This window comes from Pecten maximus, chromosome 1 (genome assembly GCF_902652985.1).
Source record: "Pecten maximus chromosome 1, xPecMax1.1, whole genome shotgun sequence".
Lineage (NCBI taxonomy): Eukaryota > Metazoa > Mollusca > Bivalvia > Pectinida > Pectinidae > Pecten > Pecten maximus.
This window is the reverse complement of record NC_047015.1, coordinates 12192184-12209223: the sequence shown is the minus strand read 5'-3', so window position 1 is coordinate 12209223 and position 17040 is coordinate 12192184. Positions and strand designations below refer to the sequence as shown.

Genomic DNA, 17040 nt, shown 5'->3' with positions numbered 1-17040 from the left:
CACATTCTGAGTTGTAATAGAATTGTTTGAGAATGATCTAGTACATTTCTGAAGAAATTCTAGAACAATTCAAGACTTTCTCAGAGGACATGTGATTTACGCATGTGCTCTTTTCATGCATATTACACACGTAATTTACATACGAGATACGCACGTAGCTCTTTTCGTCTCCTCCACATGCGTATTGATTCGCACGATTCTCGCATGACAGATTTTACATGCGTTTAACGCATATGATACGCATAATTTACGCATGTAGCTACGCATGATCCACGCATGTCGAAATTTACACACGAGACACATGCGTATTACGCATGATATTCATATGAAGTCAACGCACGATTTACGCGCGTGCTCTTTTCTGCTTAACCACGCATGTAAATTTCATATGATTTTCATGCGTTTTACGCATGTGGCACATGTGTGGCACTTTTGCCTGTGTATAAGCCAGGTATTGTGATTGAAGCATGCTAGAGAAACTATTCCTAGCTTCTTTCTTGAGTGCAACTGTTTCAACCACTTCAGTGGATGGATATTCACTGTTAACTTTGTTGTGGGGGTATAATGATGGTGGGCTAAAATGTTAATGCAATTACAACAAACACATCAAGTTTCCAGAAAACAAGAGGCCTATGGTCCTGAACGGTCACCTGAGTTTTGATGTTTTGATGTTTTGGCATATTTGACCCCTGGGACCTTGAATTTTTAAGGTTCAGGTCATTCATTTGAAAAATCATCACAGCCTTTTACCTATGAATGCTACAAACCAAATATCAGGTCTCTAGGCCTCTTGGTTATCAAGAAGTTGTTTTTAGCATATTTGACCCCTGTGACCTGGAGTGAAGGTCAAGGTCATTCGTTTGATCAAACTTGGTAGTCCTTGATCCCAGCATACTACAGGCCCAATATCAGTACCCTGGGCTTTCTGGTTATTGAGAAGAAGTGGTTTGAATGAAAAGTTTACAAAAGATGAAGGACCGACAGAAAGTGATCAGAAAAGGTCACTTGAGCAAAGCTGAAGTGACCTAAAAAAATTAAGAGGACAAGATCACATTAAATGGTTTATTGTCAATTACTTCAGACAGATCAGCTGTAGTGACACAGAAACATACTATCATCATATAGCAAAGTGAGTACAAGTCTATGTCAACCTGCATAAAACAGGTCTTTTATCCAGGGTTTGGTTAATAGGTTCCTTCTCGTGGACATTCAAACCCAGTGATTCCTATTAGAACATCACAGCTTATATAGGTAATATTCTAGAAGACGCCAACAATTTATTGTTAGTAACTCGTGGTTCTGAGAGCATCAGGACCATGGATGACTGACGATGCCAAAAATTGAGCTTTATCTTGTTTACAAGATAGGAAAACATCAGCAGTATCTTAGATATTATTAACAATTAGTTCTAAACATTAAAAACGGAATGCATCAGATGTTAGGAGGGGAAGACCAACTAATTAATGCCCAAAATATCACAAACTATCTTTCTGTTTTTGTTGTACATATAATTCTTAAAAATAGTGATTCATTCTTATTTCTCGCTGTTAAACCAAAATTTCTTAAATTTTGCCACCGTGTTCTCACTGTTAAACCAAAATTTCTTAAATTTTGCCACCAACAGTAAGTAAAACCTAAGGCCTAAATATCAAAATTTCTTAACTTTCTTGAAAAAAACACATGACTTTTCAAGTACTGTACTGAAATTAAAGTTGTTTTCAAGATCTGTATAAAGTACAGGTATTTCAAAGCCATAATTTTAATTCATTTTTTTTTCTTCTTTTTTTTTGCATTTTAATATCATTGAAGACTTAACTTTGCAAAACTGATTTAATCATATTTCTGTTGTCATGGTAAATTTCTATTACATTATGATTCATAATCAAAAGTTTTCAAAATATCCAATGAAGTAATTTTTCAACAAAACAAAAACTTCCCTATATCATAATTTAATACACTCAGGCTAGAAGAGATGAGCTCTATTGGAAAATTTTGTAATCTTGTGGCATATATAACCTAAAAATGAAACACCATTGCATGGTTAGGTCTTCAACAAAGGCGATATATATTCCTAATGAAATGTGTATTGTATGGTGATGTCAGTGTATTTTATGGTGATGTCAGTGTATTGTATGGTGATATCAGTGTAGTGTATGGTGATGTCAGTGTATTGTATGGTTATGTCAGTGTATTGTATGGTGATGTCAGTGTATTGTATGGTGACAGCACTGTAGTGTATTGTGATGTCAGTGTATTGTATGGTGATGTCAGTGTATTGTATGGTGATGTCAGTGTATTGTATGGTGACATCACTATTGTATGGTGATGTCAGTGTAGTGTATGGTGATGTCAGTGTATTGTATGGTAATGTCAGTGTAGTGTATGGTGATATCAGTGTATTGTATGGTGATGTCAGTGTAGTGTATGGTGATGTCAGTGTATTGTATGGTAATGTCAGTGTAGTGTATGGCGATGTCAGTGTAGTGTATGGTGATGTCTGTAGTGTATGGTGATGTCAGTGTATTGTACAGTAATGTCAGGTATGTAGTCAAAAACACTCTCCTGTGTGTTAACATTTAGTTATAAAATGTAACACAACTATATTTTCTGCATCTGTATTACATATACACCACGTTTATCAATGACGTCAGCAACATTGCAATCCTTTTGTCAGTTGAAAAATGGCTGAATGGCCAATACATTTGTACTTTCAAATTATCACAAACCTGTTACAATGTTGCACAATAGCAGGGCAGAGCTGACTTACAGTTCTGTAAAATGTGACACCTAGAAAATAATTTGAAATAATTAACTTGGTGTCATATAAACACAATACTTATGGCAGTTTTATATACATGTCTACTGTAAGTAGAAGGTTAAAGAGACAAAATAGTCATATAAACATAGTCCCATCCAAAATATTGTTAACAAATGAAAAGAGCAAAAAGTCGAGAATGAGTATAGAATCTAACAGTAATGCTACATATGGCATCTTATAATGGTTACATTACTGAAAGTCTTAAGAAATAATCAAATTACATTTTATTTTCGAATTCGCAAAATGATAAACTTAAAATAGAATAAAGTCCACTCATTAGCATCTTGCTGATAACATTTATCAAAGACGTGAGTGTGTGATGAAGTCCTGGTTGGTGTTGGTACCCGGTACTACCGGTAGTCTCATAGCAACAATTATCCATATGCCTTGAACAAAGAAAAGGCAAATCAAAAATCAGATAACTTATTCAGAGCTGTAACAGCATCTTAACATATATATACACTGGGTTGGAAAGGTTACATGCGAGATCAGTTTCAATGGACAACAAAGTGTTTCATGAATGATATGACATATATGTTATACATGACAAGAGACATAATATAGGTATGCTTGTAAAGCATAGGGCTGTAATAATAAAAATATAAAAAAAAAAAACAATTCAAATTCCTGCCATGGTTTATACAAACAAAATAAAAACATGTACAAAATTTTCCAAAACACAATAAACCCATACCCCATCACCCATGTAAAAAATCAGACTTTCTTACAAAAATGGTTTTTGACCACTGTTTTGGGTTTACCACAAGGACATTTTTTTTTTTTTTTTATAAAATGAATAAATCACCAGTTTTTTTGTTTTGTTTTTTTGTTTTTTATTAATTTCTCATCTTAAGAGGATTTTTAGAAAGATTGAGAAACCATTTAAATCCAAACTAAAGGGAAATTAAAGATAAACCGAAAGGATTAAAACAATTCAAAACATGTTAATTCTATAAGAACTTTTTTGCTAAATTTACAGCTAGATATATAAATAAAATGGAAAATAAGGAAGCAATACAAAATTAATGTCTCAAACACCAGAGAATGCAATATGATTATCTTTCTTTTCCACACAATGAACATCAGAATTGTGGCTTACACTGTGCTACCATAAAATATTAATAGAAAAGGAGGTAGATCATGTTACCACAGAAAACTTATGAAAAAAATATGAAATGGGGTACCGACAGCTGAGGACTATTAAACCAGAGGCTCTTGCAGATCAATCACAAGACCACCATGTCCATGTTCAATAACAGGGCCACAAGACCACCATGTCCATGTTCAATAACAGGGCCACAAGACCACCATGTCCATGTTCAACAGGTCCTACAAGTCCTCTGTAGTAATCTCCAACAGCATGGCCTAGCTATAAGTCGAACATATCCATGTCAAACAATAGGCCATAAAGCCCAATATGACCATGTGCAACAACAGGGCCTACAAGTTCACCAAATCTATGTTCGACAACAGTCACTACAAGTTTTCCATATCCATGTTCAACGACAGGCTCTACAAATCCAACATGTCCTTGTTCAATGACATGCCCTACAAGTTCATCATATCCATGTTCAACGACAGGGCCTATAAATCCTCCATATCCAATGACAGTGCCTACAAATCCACCATATCCATATCCAATAACAGGGCCTACAAGAGCAACATGTCCATGTTCAATGACATCAGCACACTAGACGATCCCCAAGGTGAACTCTGGTATGTGAATTTGGTTATAGGTTTAAGTTTCTTCAGCGAGGCAAAAATGTGACTAAACAATATTCAATATATATTTCCGTTATTCTACCATGGAAATTTCCATTATTCTATCAAGCATACTAAATTTATCACGGGTATGCAACTTCCAATTTACCAAAGCTCAACTTCAAATTTACCAAAGCTAAGGAAAGCTTACAAACAAAACTTCACACTAGCACTGCTAAAGGTGTATCAAATCTTCATAAATGATGTTCCATAAACTGAACTTCCATGGAGAATGAGATAAATCTTAAATACTATCAAATAAATACACCAAACTAAAAATCAGAATATCAAGATAACACCTCATTCCAATTTGTGTGCAGGTCTGAATGTGAATTTTACATTATGGAACAGAAAACCCACTCAATTTAAATACAAGTGTTTTACACTTTACTATTGAGATACATGTTACTTTTAGTAATAATAAGCAAAAAGTATTTACTGTTCATATAAATTCATGACAATAAGCTTAATTTACTGCAGATATAAAAACCTGTTTAGCATAGCTAATCTTCCACAGGGTCCTCGTGATGACTTCTACCATTTGTTGTCTGTGACACTGTTGTATGTTTATCCAGTTTTACAAAATTAATTTTCTAGTATCAATCAGCCCTTCACTTTCAACTTTATGTGATGATGTCAACACAAGATTATCTTGATTCTTTGTATGAACTTTTATGTTTTAAACATAAACACAAGTTACAGATATCATACATTGGTAGATATTTATGCACAAAATAACATATTGTACACAGAAACAATCAATCAAACACCACATCTTTTGTCCAGTATAGACTGTGAAACCTGGTCGCCTGGTTTGAACAGGTGTCCAGATCATGTTAAATATACATGCATGTATATAATATATGGCAACAAAGACAAAAGTGTATGTACATAAAACAGAAACCCTGTAGTCATCCTTTCCATTGTACTTCACCTCAGCAAAACATATGACATCATTATACACTTCAGTAAAATATGATATTATAATTCACTTCAGTAAAATACATGACATCATACTCCACTTAAATGAAAAAACAACAAAAATACATGACATCATACTCCACTTCAGTAAAATACACGTCATACTCCTCTTCAGTAAAATACATGACATCATACTCCACTTCAGTAAAATACATGACATCATACTCCACTTCAGTAAAATACACATCACAATACACTTCAGTAAAATACATGACATCATACTCCACTTCAGTAAAATACACGTCATACTCCTCTTCAGTAAAATACATGACATCATACTCCACTTCAGTAAAATACACATCATACTCCACTTCAGTAAAATACATGACACTATACTCCACTTCAGTAAAATACATGACATCATACTCCACTTCAGTAAAATACATGACATCATACTCCACTTCTTCAGTAAAATACATGACATCACAATACACTTCAGTAAAATACATTACATCATTATACACTTGTACAACATTATAATACACTTCAGTAACATTATATGACATCGCACTCAACTTCAGTAAAACTTATCTACAAATGTGTTAACAAATATCAATTTCATCAAAATGAGTTACACGAAAAATTGTTTTATAAACTTCATATATTTAGAGGCAAAGACATCATGATTTGTACAAAGGAAGAACAGAATTACTCACTTTTTGTAAAGGGTCAACTTCGCACCCAACAGGCAATTTCGTAGTACCTTATTGACCAGGTAATAAGAAATCCATCAGATTTTCAAAATTAGATGTGGGGTGCGACAATGGTATAGGGCATATATTACAGAAACATGGAGAAACTACCAGGTTAATTAACAATGAAGGAAAAATTCTAACTAATCTCATAACTTAAAATATCTTCATCAGCTAATATCTAACACAGGGCATATCTGTGTATCATTGTATATATTAGAGACAAGAATGTTGTCTATGTTACCGGTACTTATCACAGAATATATCACTGAAGATGACTTCACATCTTATGCACAAAGTCATCAAGAATTTAATTTCTTACTTAGCCTATTTGTAGTAGTTGTATTTAGGTCGGTGGTAGGGTATAAAGATAGCGTCGGGTTGACATAGATTGTGATAGGTACAATATGTACCTAATCAGTTAGCAGGTCCTCTTATAGATACCCTGAGTGCCAACTTAACAGCACATGTCCTGTTTTAACTGCCACTGGTAGGTACCATTATACTGTACTTTATGTTGCTGTGGGAGTGATGAAAATGGATACATTCTGTATGTACTCATCTGTCTCTGAATGAACACTTTATCAAACCTATTTTAATCACTGACTGGATGTATTCAGTATGCCCTTGTACAAAACACTAACAAAACACCTTCACCTGTGACACTTTCCTGGAAAGCTGTTGTATTACATCAAAAGACATATCAAAACCTATACAACCAGCTGACATTCTTAGCCCTTTACAAATCTACAAAATCATACTCAAAAGTAAAAAGAAATTGACAATACAGTCACATTAAGATACATATCTTCAAAACATCAAATCACTTTTCTTTCAGAACGCTTGATGATTTGCTAGGCTTGACATCTGTATCTATTGCTTCTAGGAGTAGTCTACACCTCCATCACTCCTCGCCGATTGCCTCCTCCTCCGAACCTCCTCAACCTCGCCACATGCCTCCTCCGCCAAAGCTCCCTCACTCCTCAACCTCGCCATATGCCTCCTCCGCCAAAGCAAAGTATTTGTTTGCAAGTCTTCCCTTCATGGCAGCCATTGCTGCCTCCGCAGCCTCATTGTAGAAGTCACCTACAATATATGAAGATTTCATCACATTTCTTCACTAAAGATGCTGCATAATTTCTCAACATGCTATTTTAACTACAGTCATCAAATTTATATAAGTTTAGGTCCTATATGATTACTTCTAACTATAGTTTTTAAAACTATCTATACATGTATCTAATACAGAAAAGGAAAGGGAGACCATGTTTTTAAAAATCTTGATGATGACTTAATTTGTGGAATATGAGTGAAAACTTCACAGTGATAACAAGAACATCTTTTGTTTGTAATAGGTTCCCTTTGTAAAAGTAATGGCAGGGCTATGTACCAGCTTGTGATGGGTCCTTTTCAAGCCCATGACCTCCTTTGTGGAGTAGTTCAGCCTTCTTGGCTATAAGGATATGGACAGGGTCCTCCATTGTACAGCTGTACTCGCCTCCTTCATCATGGTTGTCAGTCTCAATAGCCCGTTCATACCAGGACAGAGAATCCTCCCACGATATTGACCTATAAAACACACAAGATTACATTTCTTACCAATGCTAAAGAACCCCTGATCTGTGTCATCATAAACTATTCTAAGTTTTAACGTAGTAACAGATTGAGCTGAATGTTGAAGGCCCCAGCTTCAAATTCCAGACTCTAACCCAGTCTCATTCCATGTGTTCACCCTTTCGGGTTGCAATTTTATATGTGACAACTACAAATTAAGGATTACATATTAAAATGGTAGGTTATCATTAATTAGCAATCATATTTAAAGATATCAACATCAGCCCCCATGTCTGAAGGTTAGCAACTCTGGCATAGATTTAGATATAGACATAGATTAAATATTTGATAACTTTTCTAAAAGACTTAAATTGGCAGACAAATCTCCTCACAAATTGATGGATGATATATCACAAAGTTAAGTAAAGTGTATAACGGGTATAATTATAATGTCTCTTCTTAATGTCTGCCCGGAGGATGTTAAACACTACAATGTCTGCCCGGAGGATGTTAAACACTTAAATGTCTGCCCGGAGGATGTTAAACACTTAAACGTCTGCCCGGAGGATGTTAAACACTAAAACGTCTGCGCGGAGGATGTTAAACACTTAAACGTCTGCCCGGAGGATGTTAAACACTTAAACGTCTGCCCGGAGGATGTTAAACACTACAATGTCTGCCCGGAGGATGTTAAACACTTAAACGTCTGCCCGGAGGATGTTAAACACTTTAACGTCTGCCCGGAGGATGTTAAACAATTTAACGTCTGCCCAGAGGATTTTTAAAACTTTAATGTCTGCCCAGAGGATGTTTAACACTGATGAATGTTAATAAATTACGTAAATAGTGCTGACCTTTTTGTGCCGAGTCCATTACCAGTTTCGAATGCTTTAGCCATGTAGATCATTGCTCCTCGGTCTCCAGCCTCAGCAGCCTCCACCATGTAGTCAACACCAATGTTGAAGTTCTCGTCACTTTTCTGTAAATCGGTACAGGTATGGCTAATTAAATCAGGTAAGATACAATAAAAAAAATGTATACCCTCATACAATTTCTTTTTTATTCAATATTACTTTTTATTCAATTATAGTCATTAAGCTTGCCTCAAATATATCATTTACTTGATATATATTCCTTTAAGCGATTTATATTCTAATAAATAACTATGTTCACAAGCATTGGTTTCTTTTTATCCTTGACTGTTCACAAGCATTGGTTTCTTTTTATCCTTGACTGCACTTAATATACCTATTACCATCTACAATCACCTTCTCCCTAACCATAAACTGTATGCCTACCTCTACAACACAGTTTAGCAGGACTTCCCTCTCCATGTCAAGATAGAGCTTAGACAGTGTCAGTATGGCTTCCATCTCTCCCAGCTCTGCAGCATGCTCCTCGTGAAATATGGCAGATTCCCAATCAATGTCTTTCTCATTTCTCTCCTCTCCAACCACAAATCTGCCCACTTCATGATACTTAGCCACCTCATGATGAATCTGTGATAGGGTGTTCATATATTGAAACTTTGTTATAACACGGACCACTAGTTTATCTTCAGAGTACTTTTATAATATCAGCAGAGCCCTGTCAGCCCCCCTACCTCCCCCAGGGAGGCCACACCCCATGAATACAATAATGAGATTCTCCTGGCCCAAGTAGTTATTAAGCACATGTTCAAAAAAATCTGTTCACTTTCTGGTGAAGATGTATCATTTCAATTTAATCAATTAATCACAGTGGTCTTGTCCTCTACCAACAGATTATACACAATTGAGCTCTGAGTGCAAGCAATGGTTAGGACCAAATCCCTTTAACCATTCAGGACAAGTAGCATTATAAAGGAAAGGTTTATGATGACTGCATACAATATCCATAACATAGGTCATGATCAGGTAAGCTAAAATAGGCACCTATGAATGAATGTACTTGTATCATCTGATGTCAGTAAATGGTCACAGTTTGAAGCACACCAGTTGATCATTGGTAATGATGCTCTTGATTGTGATCTAGATCCGGGCAAAGTTATGAGCCAGACACTTAACTTAAAGTACATTAGATTCCATGACCTTGACCTTTGAGATATGACATTTGCGTACAAAAAATTGTTACTTTGTGATAGGAAGCATAATGCAGATCTATCTAAATAGTATAAAGTTCAGGCTAAAACACAATATGGTGGGTGGCAGAATGGACAGACAATACAAATCTACACTTACCTTTCCTAATGTAGAATCTCCAACTTTTATGTTCATCAGTTTCCTGAAGTCAACCTCCATAGCAACACAAGATGGCCGAGCTCTTTGCTGCGCCATTCTCTGGAATGCCTCGCGTTCCTCCTGATAAAACAAACATTGAGATTTTTAACGATTACATTATCAGTACTTAGTGTATTACCTGTATAACAATTACATTATCAGTACTTAGTGTACTACCTGTATAACAATTATATCATCAGTACTTAGTGTATTACCTGTATAACAATTACATTATCAGTACTTAGTGTATTACCTGTATAACAATTACATTATCAGTACTTAGTGTACTACCTGTAGAACAATTACATTATCAGTACTTAGTGTATTACCTGTATAACAATTATATCATCAGTACTTAGTGTATTACCTGTATAACAATTACATTATCAGTACTTAGTGTATTACCTGTATAACAATTATATCATCAGTACTTAGTGTATTACCTGTATAACAATGACATTATCAGTACTTAGTGTATTACCTGTATAACAATTACATTATCAGTACTTAGTGTATTACCTGTATAACAATTACATTATCAGTACTTAGTGTACTACCTGTATAACAATTACATTATCAGTACTTAGTGTACTACAGTTGCAGTTACAGTTGCTGTTTTGAATATGAGATTCTTGGTAGAAAGAGTGGTAGAGAGCTCTCGTAAACCATACTATACAGAGAGTAGAAAGTATGATTTCTTTGGAAGCATTCTAAAGGGTTCAAGACAAAAGATAACTACGCTGACTGGGGAATTCTTTGCCATAGGTTGAGAAGAACAGGCCACACTGGGACACATATATACCCTATGATGATGACTCACCAACACATTATCATGTTTGGTGTAGCTGTTGACACCACCTTTTGTTTAAGTGTTGTCAGCATTATAATGTACCAGACCTCTTCGTATGATACAAACTTTTTGTGAGTTCTAATTTGGATTCACATTGTCTAGGGCCAGGTAAATACAAATGCTCCTTGTAATCTTAAGTGTTGTCATCAGTTGTTGATTATAATACAGAAACTACAACATGGTTATATTAATTATAACATCTGATAGTGAAAACAATCAACAGGCTTGAAATCAAACCACCTGCAATTCCAAACGTGAAAGTGATAAATTTACACCATAAACTTTAACAGAAGGTTATTCAGCAGGTATGGGGTTCTAACATGTGTCACATATTAATCTTTCCCATGCAAAAAATAGCATCAATTAAGTTAACAATAACTTCTCTTATTGAACATTTTCAATTATATTAGTAGTAACTCTTGTTTATCAAATGTGCTTTCCACATGTGTAAACTTTGGTAGTTGAAGGAAATGGGAGTTTGCAGCTAGAGCGTGCAGTGAAAAAGAAGTTTTTGACTGTATAGTTATTCCCACCTGATGCGCACCATGTCCATCAATCTGAAGACAAACAGATTTTCCTACATTTTTTATACTGCTACATAATTATATAAATGGCCATACAACATCCTAACATTTCTGATAACTTTTCAAAGCCCTACAGCCATCTTCAGGAGTTCCATTTAATTGTCTACACTAAACATGGAGACAGTATTACATAACTGGTAATACTATACATATAAATGATTTTGTAATCACACCTTCAAGATAGAAAGACACCCTAAGGTATATGTTTCCTACAAAAATAAACAAAATATACCTTAAACTGTATCATATATATACCAGAGTAAAGATTCTTTCCTCTAAGAAATGTTATTCTAATAATTCTGGGGAGGTATGAAACAAGAAGAGTATTAACAAGAGCTAATTCAACACTTTTGATCTCTTGGGAGGGTAGACACAAAGTAATCCACACTTTCGGCTTGTTCTCTCATGGTCATAGACTTTCAGAATTGTTAATAGACTAGCTACTTGCTAAGTATTATCAAGGATATACAGCAAGGTGTCATATGACATCATCAAAAAATACAGAATTAAAGTATATTTGAATAATTTTGGACAACAAACACAACAGTTAGTGTTTTTCTCAAGACTATGTTACATTACTTCTTTTGATTAACATAAGTCAGTTATCAACACTTTGAATTCCATAGTTTTAAGCAAGCTATGAGTATGAAAATAGTTACTGTACCTCTGCTGTCATTGAGGACTGACTGTCAGACTTGTCAGATCTTTCCGATTCACTGATGAACCTCATGCGACTATGTCTCACCCCTGGTGATGGACTTTCAATGAACATGCCCTCGTCTGTATCTTCGTCTATTGCAGAGTCACTATGCATTGATGAGTTGGATCGCTGGCGCTCCAAGAAACGAGTAATATCAATCTTTGTGTCAGGGGATGAAAGAGAAATACAGCGTTCCTCGTCCCCTCGTAACCTTGTTTTCATCATAGACTTTCTCTACAACAAGTGAAAGGTCCTGTGAAATCGCTGCTACATTTCGTTCACTAAAAAGATTGAATTTTCTCGCAATATAGCAATCAACATGCATTCTACTGAAGAAGCGGTAGCATAGATAATAGAGCAATACGTAATATTATGTAGTAGTAGTCTGTATTTTTATCATCAACTTTCACCTCGAGAACATTGAACCATCAATTAAGCTATGACAAAGACTCTTCAATACATAATAAAAAGAAAGAAAAAAAAATATTGGTAGGTGTGCATACCTGATGACGAAGGATGTCTTTGTGGGCATTGAGTTCCAAAGGAGAGAGATCAAACTCAGTAAGATCAAGACTCCTACAGATATCATTACAGATGTGTGAGTGAAAGAAAAGGGCCATGCCCTTAGCTCCCAGGTTACCATCTCCATACTCATTACCCTCAATGGTGTGTATCTGAGGGTCAGTGTAGAGGTCACCCACTCCCTGGATATCCACCACTATCAGCATGTGGCCAGACCTCTCAAATGTGAAGTGGCTAAGAGCCTGGTATATGTAAGTTAATTGTAAGAATTATCGAAGTTTTAATTGTAAAAAGTACATCCTACTCCTAGGTTAATTTCTATATGGCCTAAACATTTAGCCTGTACAACATTAAACAGCATCCTACTGCTAGGAAAATCCTGCCCCTAGACTTTACTACAATGTACAATATCATACTCCAAGGTAAATCCCACCTCTAGACTGTACTACAATGTACAATATCACACTCCTAGACTGTACTACAATGTACAATATATCACACTCCTAGACTGTACTACAATGTACAATATATCACACTCCTAGACTGTACTACAATGTACAATATATCACACTCCTAGACTGTACTACAATGTACAATATCACAATCCAAGGTAAATCCCACATGCAGAATATAATACAATGTACAACATCACAATCCTAGGTAAATCCCACCTCTAGACTGTACTACAATGTACAATATCATACTCCTAGGTAAATCCCACCTCCAGACTGTACTACAATGTACATCACACTCCAAGGTAAATCCCACATGCAGAATATAATACAATGTACAACATCACAATCCTAGGTAAATAGCACCTCCAGACTGTACTACAATGTACAACATCACACTCCAAGGTAAATCCCACCTCTAGACTGTACTTCAATGTACATCACACTCCAAGGTAAATCTCACCTCTAGTCTGTACTACAATGTACAAACATCCTACTTCTAGGTAAATCCCACCTCTAGTCTGTACTACAATGTACAACATCACATTTCAAGGTAAATCCCACCTCTAGACTGTACTACAATTTACAAACACCTACTTCTAGGTAAATCCCACCTCTAGTCTGTACTACAATGTACAACATCACATTTCAAGGTAAATCCCACCTCTAGACTGTACTACAATGTACAAACACCTACTTCTAGGTAAATCCCACCTCTAGTCTGTACTACAATGTACAACATCACATTTCAAGGTAAATCCCACCTCTAAGACTGTACTACAATGTACAAACACCTACATTTCTAGGTAAATCCCACCTCTAGTCTGTACTACAATGTACAACATCACATTTCAAGGTAAATCCCACCTCTAGTCTGTACTACAATGTACAACATCACATTTCAAGGTAAATCCCACCTCTAGACTGTACTACAATGTACAAACACCTACATTTCTAGGTAAATCCCACCTCTAGTCTGTACTACAATGTACAACATCACACTCCAAGGTAAATCCCACCTCTAGTCTGTACTACAATGTACAACATCACATTTCAAGGTAAATCCCACCTCTAGACTGTACTACAATGTACAAACATCCTACTTCTAGGTAAATCCCACCTCTAGTCTGTACTACAATGTACAACATCACATTTCAAGGTAAATCCCACCTCTAGACTGTACTACAATGTACAAACACCTACTTCTAGGTAAATCCCACCTCTAGTCTGTACTACAATGTACAACATCACACTCCAAGGTAAATCCCACCTCTAGTCTGTACTACAATGTACAACATCACATTTCAAGGTAAATCCCACCTCTAGACTGTACTACAATGTACAAACACCTACTTCTAGGTAAATCCCACCTCTAGACTGTACTACGATGTACAACATCACATTTTAAGGTAAATCCCATTTCCAGACTGTACTGCAATATACAATATATCACACTCCTAGGAAAATTCCGCCCCTAGACTATACTACAATGTACAATATCACACTTCAAGGTAAATCCCACCTCTAGACTACTACAATGTACAAACATCCTACTCAAAGGTAAATTTCTATGTTGTTAGCCTCCAGCCTGTACAACATTGTATAACATCCTACTTATGGAAAATGTTGTATATGTGATGCTAAAATGTGTATCTTTTATCAATCATATCATGAATTTAAGAATGATGTACAGTGGACCCTCGATAATCCGAACACCTTCGTTCCCAGTCCAAACCGTCCGGATTACGAGTTTTCCGGACTGCCGAATTTCGTCTACCAGGTCAAAAAAATTGTCGTGTAAGAGTTATCTCCCTTGATTATATACAATCCGGGACGTTTCATAAACACGTCTAATTGTCAGACTTTTTAACAATAAATATACTTTTGTTTCTGATATGATTCTTGTTTTGTTTTGTAGAAAGTAAAAAATAAACTATGTTTTTTAAAAGAACATGTAAAGTGAAAGTTGTTTTATTTATAGCGGGCATATGTGACCTACAAACAACACACATGTGTCACGTCCCGGAGGTTCACAAACAAGTAGAAATTACAAACGTTCAATACCTTAAATAAAAGACCCGGATTTTACAACTTACCACCAGTCCATGTTTTTTTATGAGTTTTACGTACCAGAAACCCCAAGCTATCTATTTAAAAGTACGAGACACCAGCGAGAACTACCCAAGATGTCCGATAATTATCAAACCCGTATTCACTGAACAATGTGACGCTTATAGTTAAGTATCAGACGACTATTGACTAATTTGTGTGTAATCAACCCAGTTCTTGTGACCACTGCTTAATACGTAAATGTGTATGTAATTAATTACATATATTGCATCTTTCAATGAGTCGTCGTTTCACGTAACGGTGTTACAAAGCCGATATCCGTGTTTACCCAATACAAGTGTTAATGATGTTAATTACCGATCATAAATTACATGTATTTGAGATTGATTAATTATCGTATCACGTACTGTATGTTTGTGCATAAATTCTGTAACATTTAGGTTGTAGAGAAAAAGCAATGTACCGTTATAAAAACAAAAGCTACACATTGTAATACAGGTAAACACCCGGGGCTATGACCCAGCAGCGGTCGCTATGACTATGCATAGTGTCAAGCGATAGTCTGTACAGCTGTCGACACGGGTGACTTGCCCCGACATTTTTTTCTCCTCGTGGTGAAAAAATCGTCCGGATTATTGAGGGAAATTTACTAATGAAAAGTACGTTTCGTTCCTAAAATGGGCTTCTGGAATCGGAATCGGAATTTCCGGACTGGTGAGTACAAATAACGTTACGGAAATCCGTTCCCGTGCATTTCCGTCCCGACTGTGAGTTTTCCGGACTATCGGCGTCCGGATTATCGCGGGTCCACTGTAATTATATGACCAACCACCTACCTGTGGAGTGCAACGTGTGGAGTCTTCAACAAACCCAGAGTTTGAGTTGTATTTGACGTAATGACCTTCTATGAAGTGCTCAAGGTGATACAATGGACAGCCTGGCCTGTCCTTAAACTCCAAGATGTACATTTGGAATATGTCCACCTGAATAAAACAGATAATCAATCAACACCAAATACAACTATGTCTAGGTCATACACTGGAAAGTTTAGTGATGACGGGTCAACATAGCTGTCTTTCTGTCTGAGAGTCAAAATCGGTTTCTCTTTTCCTAACACAATAACTAAAAAATGATAAAATAAGTAAAATGTCACTCTTGGTGTTAATATGAAACGGCTTTGTTAAAATTGTATGCATCCTTATTCACATAAACAAATGCAAATCGAAACAACCGTACACAACAAACCGTTCAACACTCAAAACATAAAGAGTTATTTCCCTCTATTCAGCTTTTATATAAATATCATTTGAAGCAGTTAAAGAAACAAGAGGCCCAAAGGGCCTTAACGGTCACCTGAGATTTGAAATATTTCGGCCAATTAAATTGACCCTTTTTGGCCCCACCCATCAGTCCTAATGGGGTCAGTCTATGAAGAGTATTTGATTCTAACATATAGTAGATAAGAAGATTTTTGAAATTTCAGTCAATTTGACCCTTTTTGGCCCCGCCCACCAGCCCCTGGGAGTCAACCAGGGCCAACATGTACATAACATCAAACTGTAATCCCATGCTGATAATTTGAACCAAGTTAGAATGAATTCCACTACAAATCCAACAAATAATAGTCAAAAATGTGATTTCCCTATATAAACTATAGTAAAGTTTACCCCCTCCCCAGGGGCAAAAGTGAGACCCCAGGGTCCTGAAATTCACAATTTTGGTAAAGCACCTTAAGACCCTTCCATCTATGAAGAGTATTTGATTCTACCATATATCTGAGAGTAGGGAAGAAGATTTT

The 17040-nt window shown here is 35.9% G+C and overlaps 1 protein-coding gene across 2 annotated transcripts in view; it reads right to left on the bottom strand.

Moving 5' to 3' along the window:
• Positions 1-1048: 1048 nt before the first annotated feature.
• LOC117325177 (eukaryotic elongation factor 2 kinase-like) overlaps positions 1049-17040 on the bottom strand; it is a 30989-nt gene continuing 14997 nt past the window's right edge. The window contains exons 5-13 of one of the 2 annotated variants that reach the window (XM_033881178.1): positions 16079-16225; positions 12702-12962; positions 12163-12432; positions 11448-11471; positions 10026-10145; positions 9105-9305; positions 8661-8785; positions 7643-7821; positions 1049-7338 (exon numbers count right to left, since the gene is read on the bottom strand). In XM_033881178.1, coding sequence (XP_033737069.1) covers positions 7229-7338; positions 7643-7821; positions 8661-8785; positions 9105-9305; positions 10026-10145; positions 11448-11471; positions 12163-12432; positions 12702-12962; positions 16079-16225 — 1437 coding nt within the window. In that variant the 3' untranslated portion in view covers positions 1049-7228. The remainder of the gene's footprint in view (positions 7339-7642; positions 7822-8660; positions 8786-9104; positions 9306-10025; positions 10146-11447; positions 11472-12162; positions 12433-12701; positions 12963-16078; positions 16226-17040) is intronic. The other variant, XM_033881179.1, reaches the window with a different exon arrangement.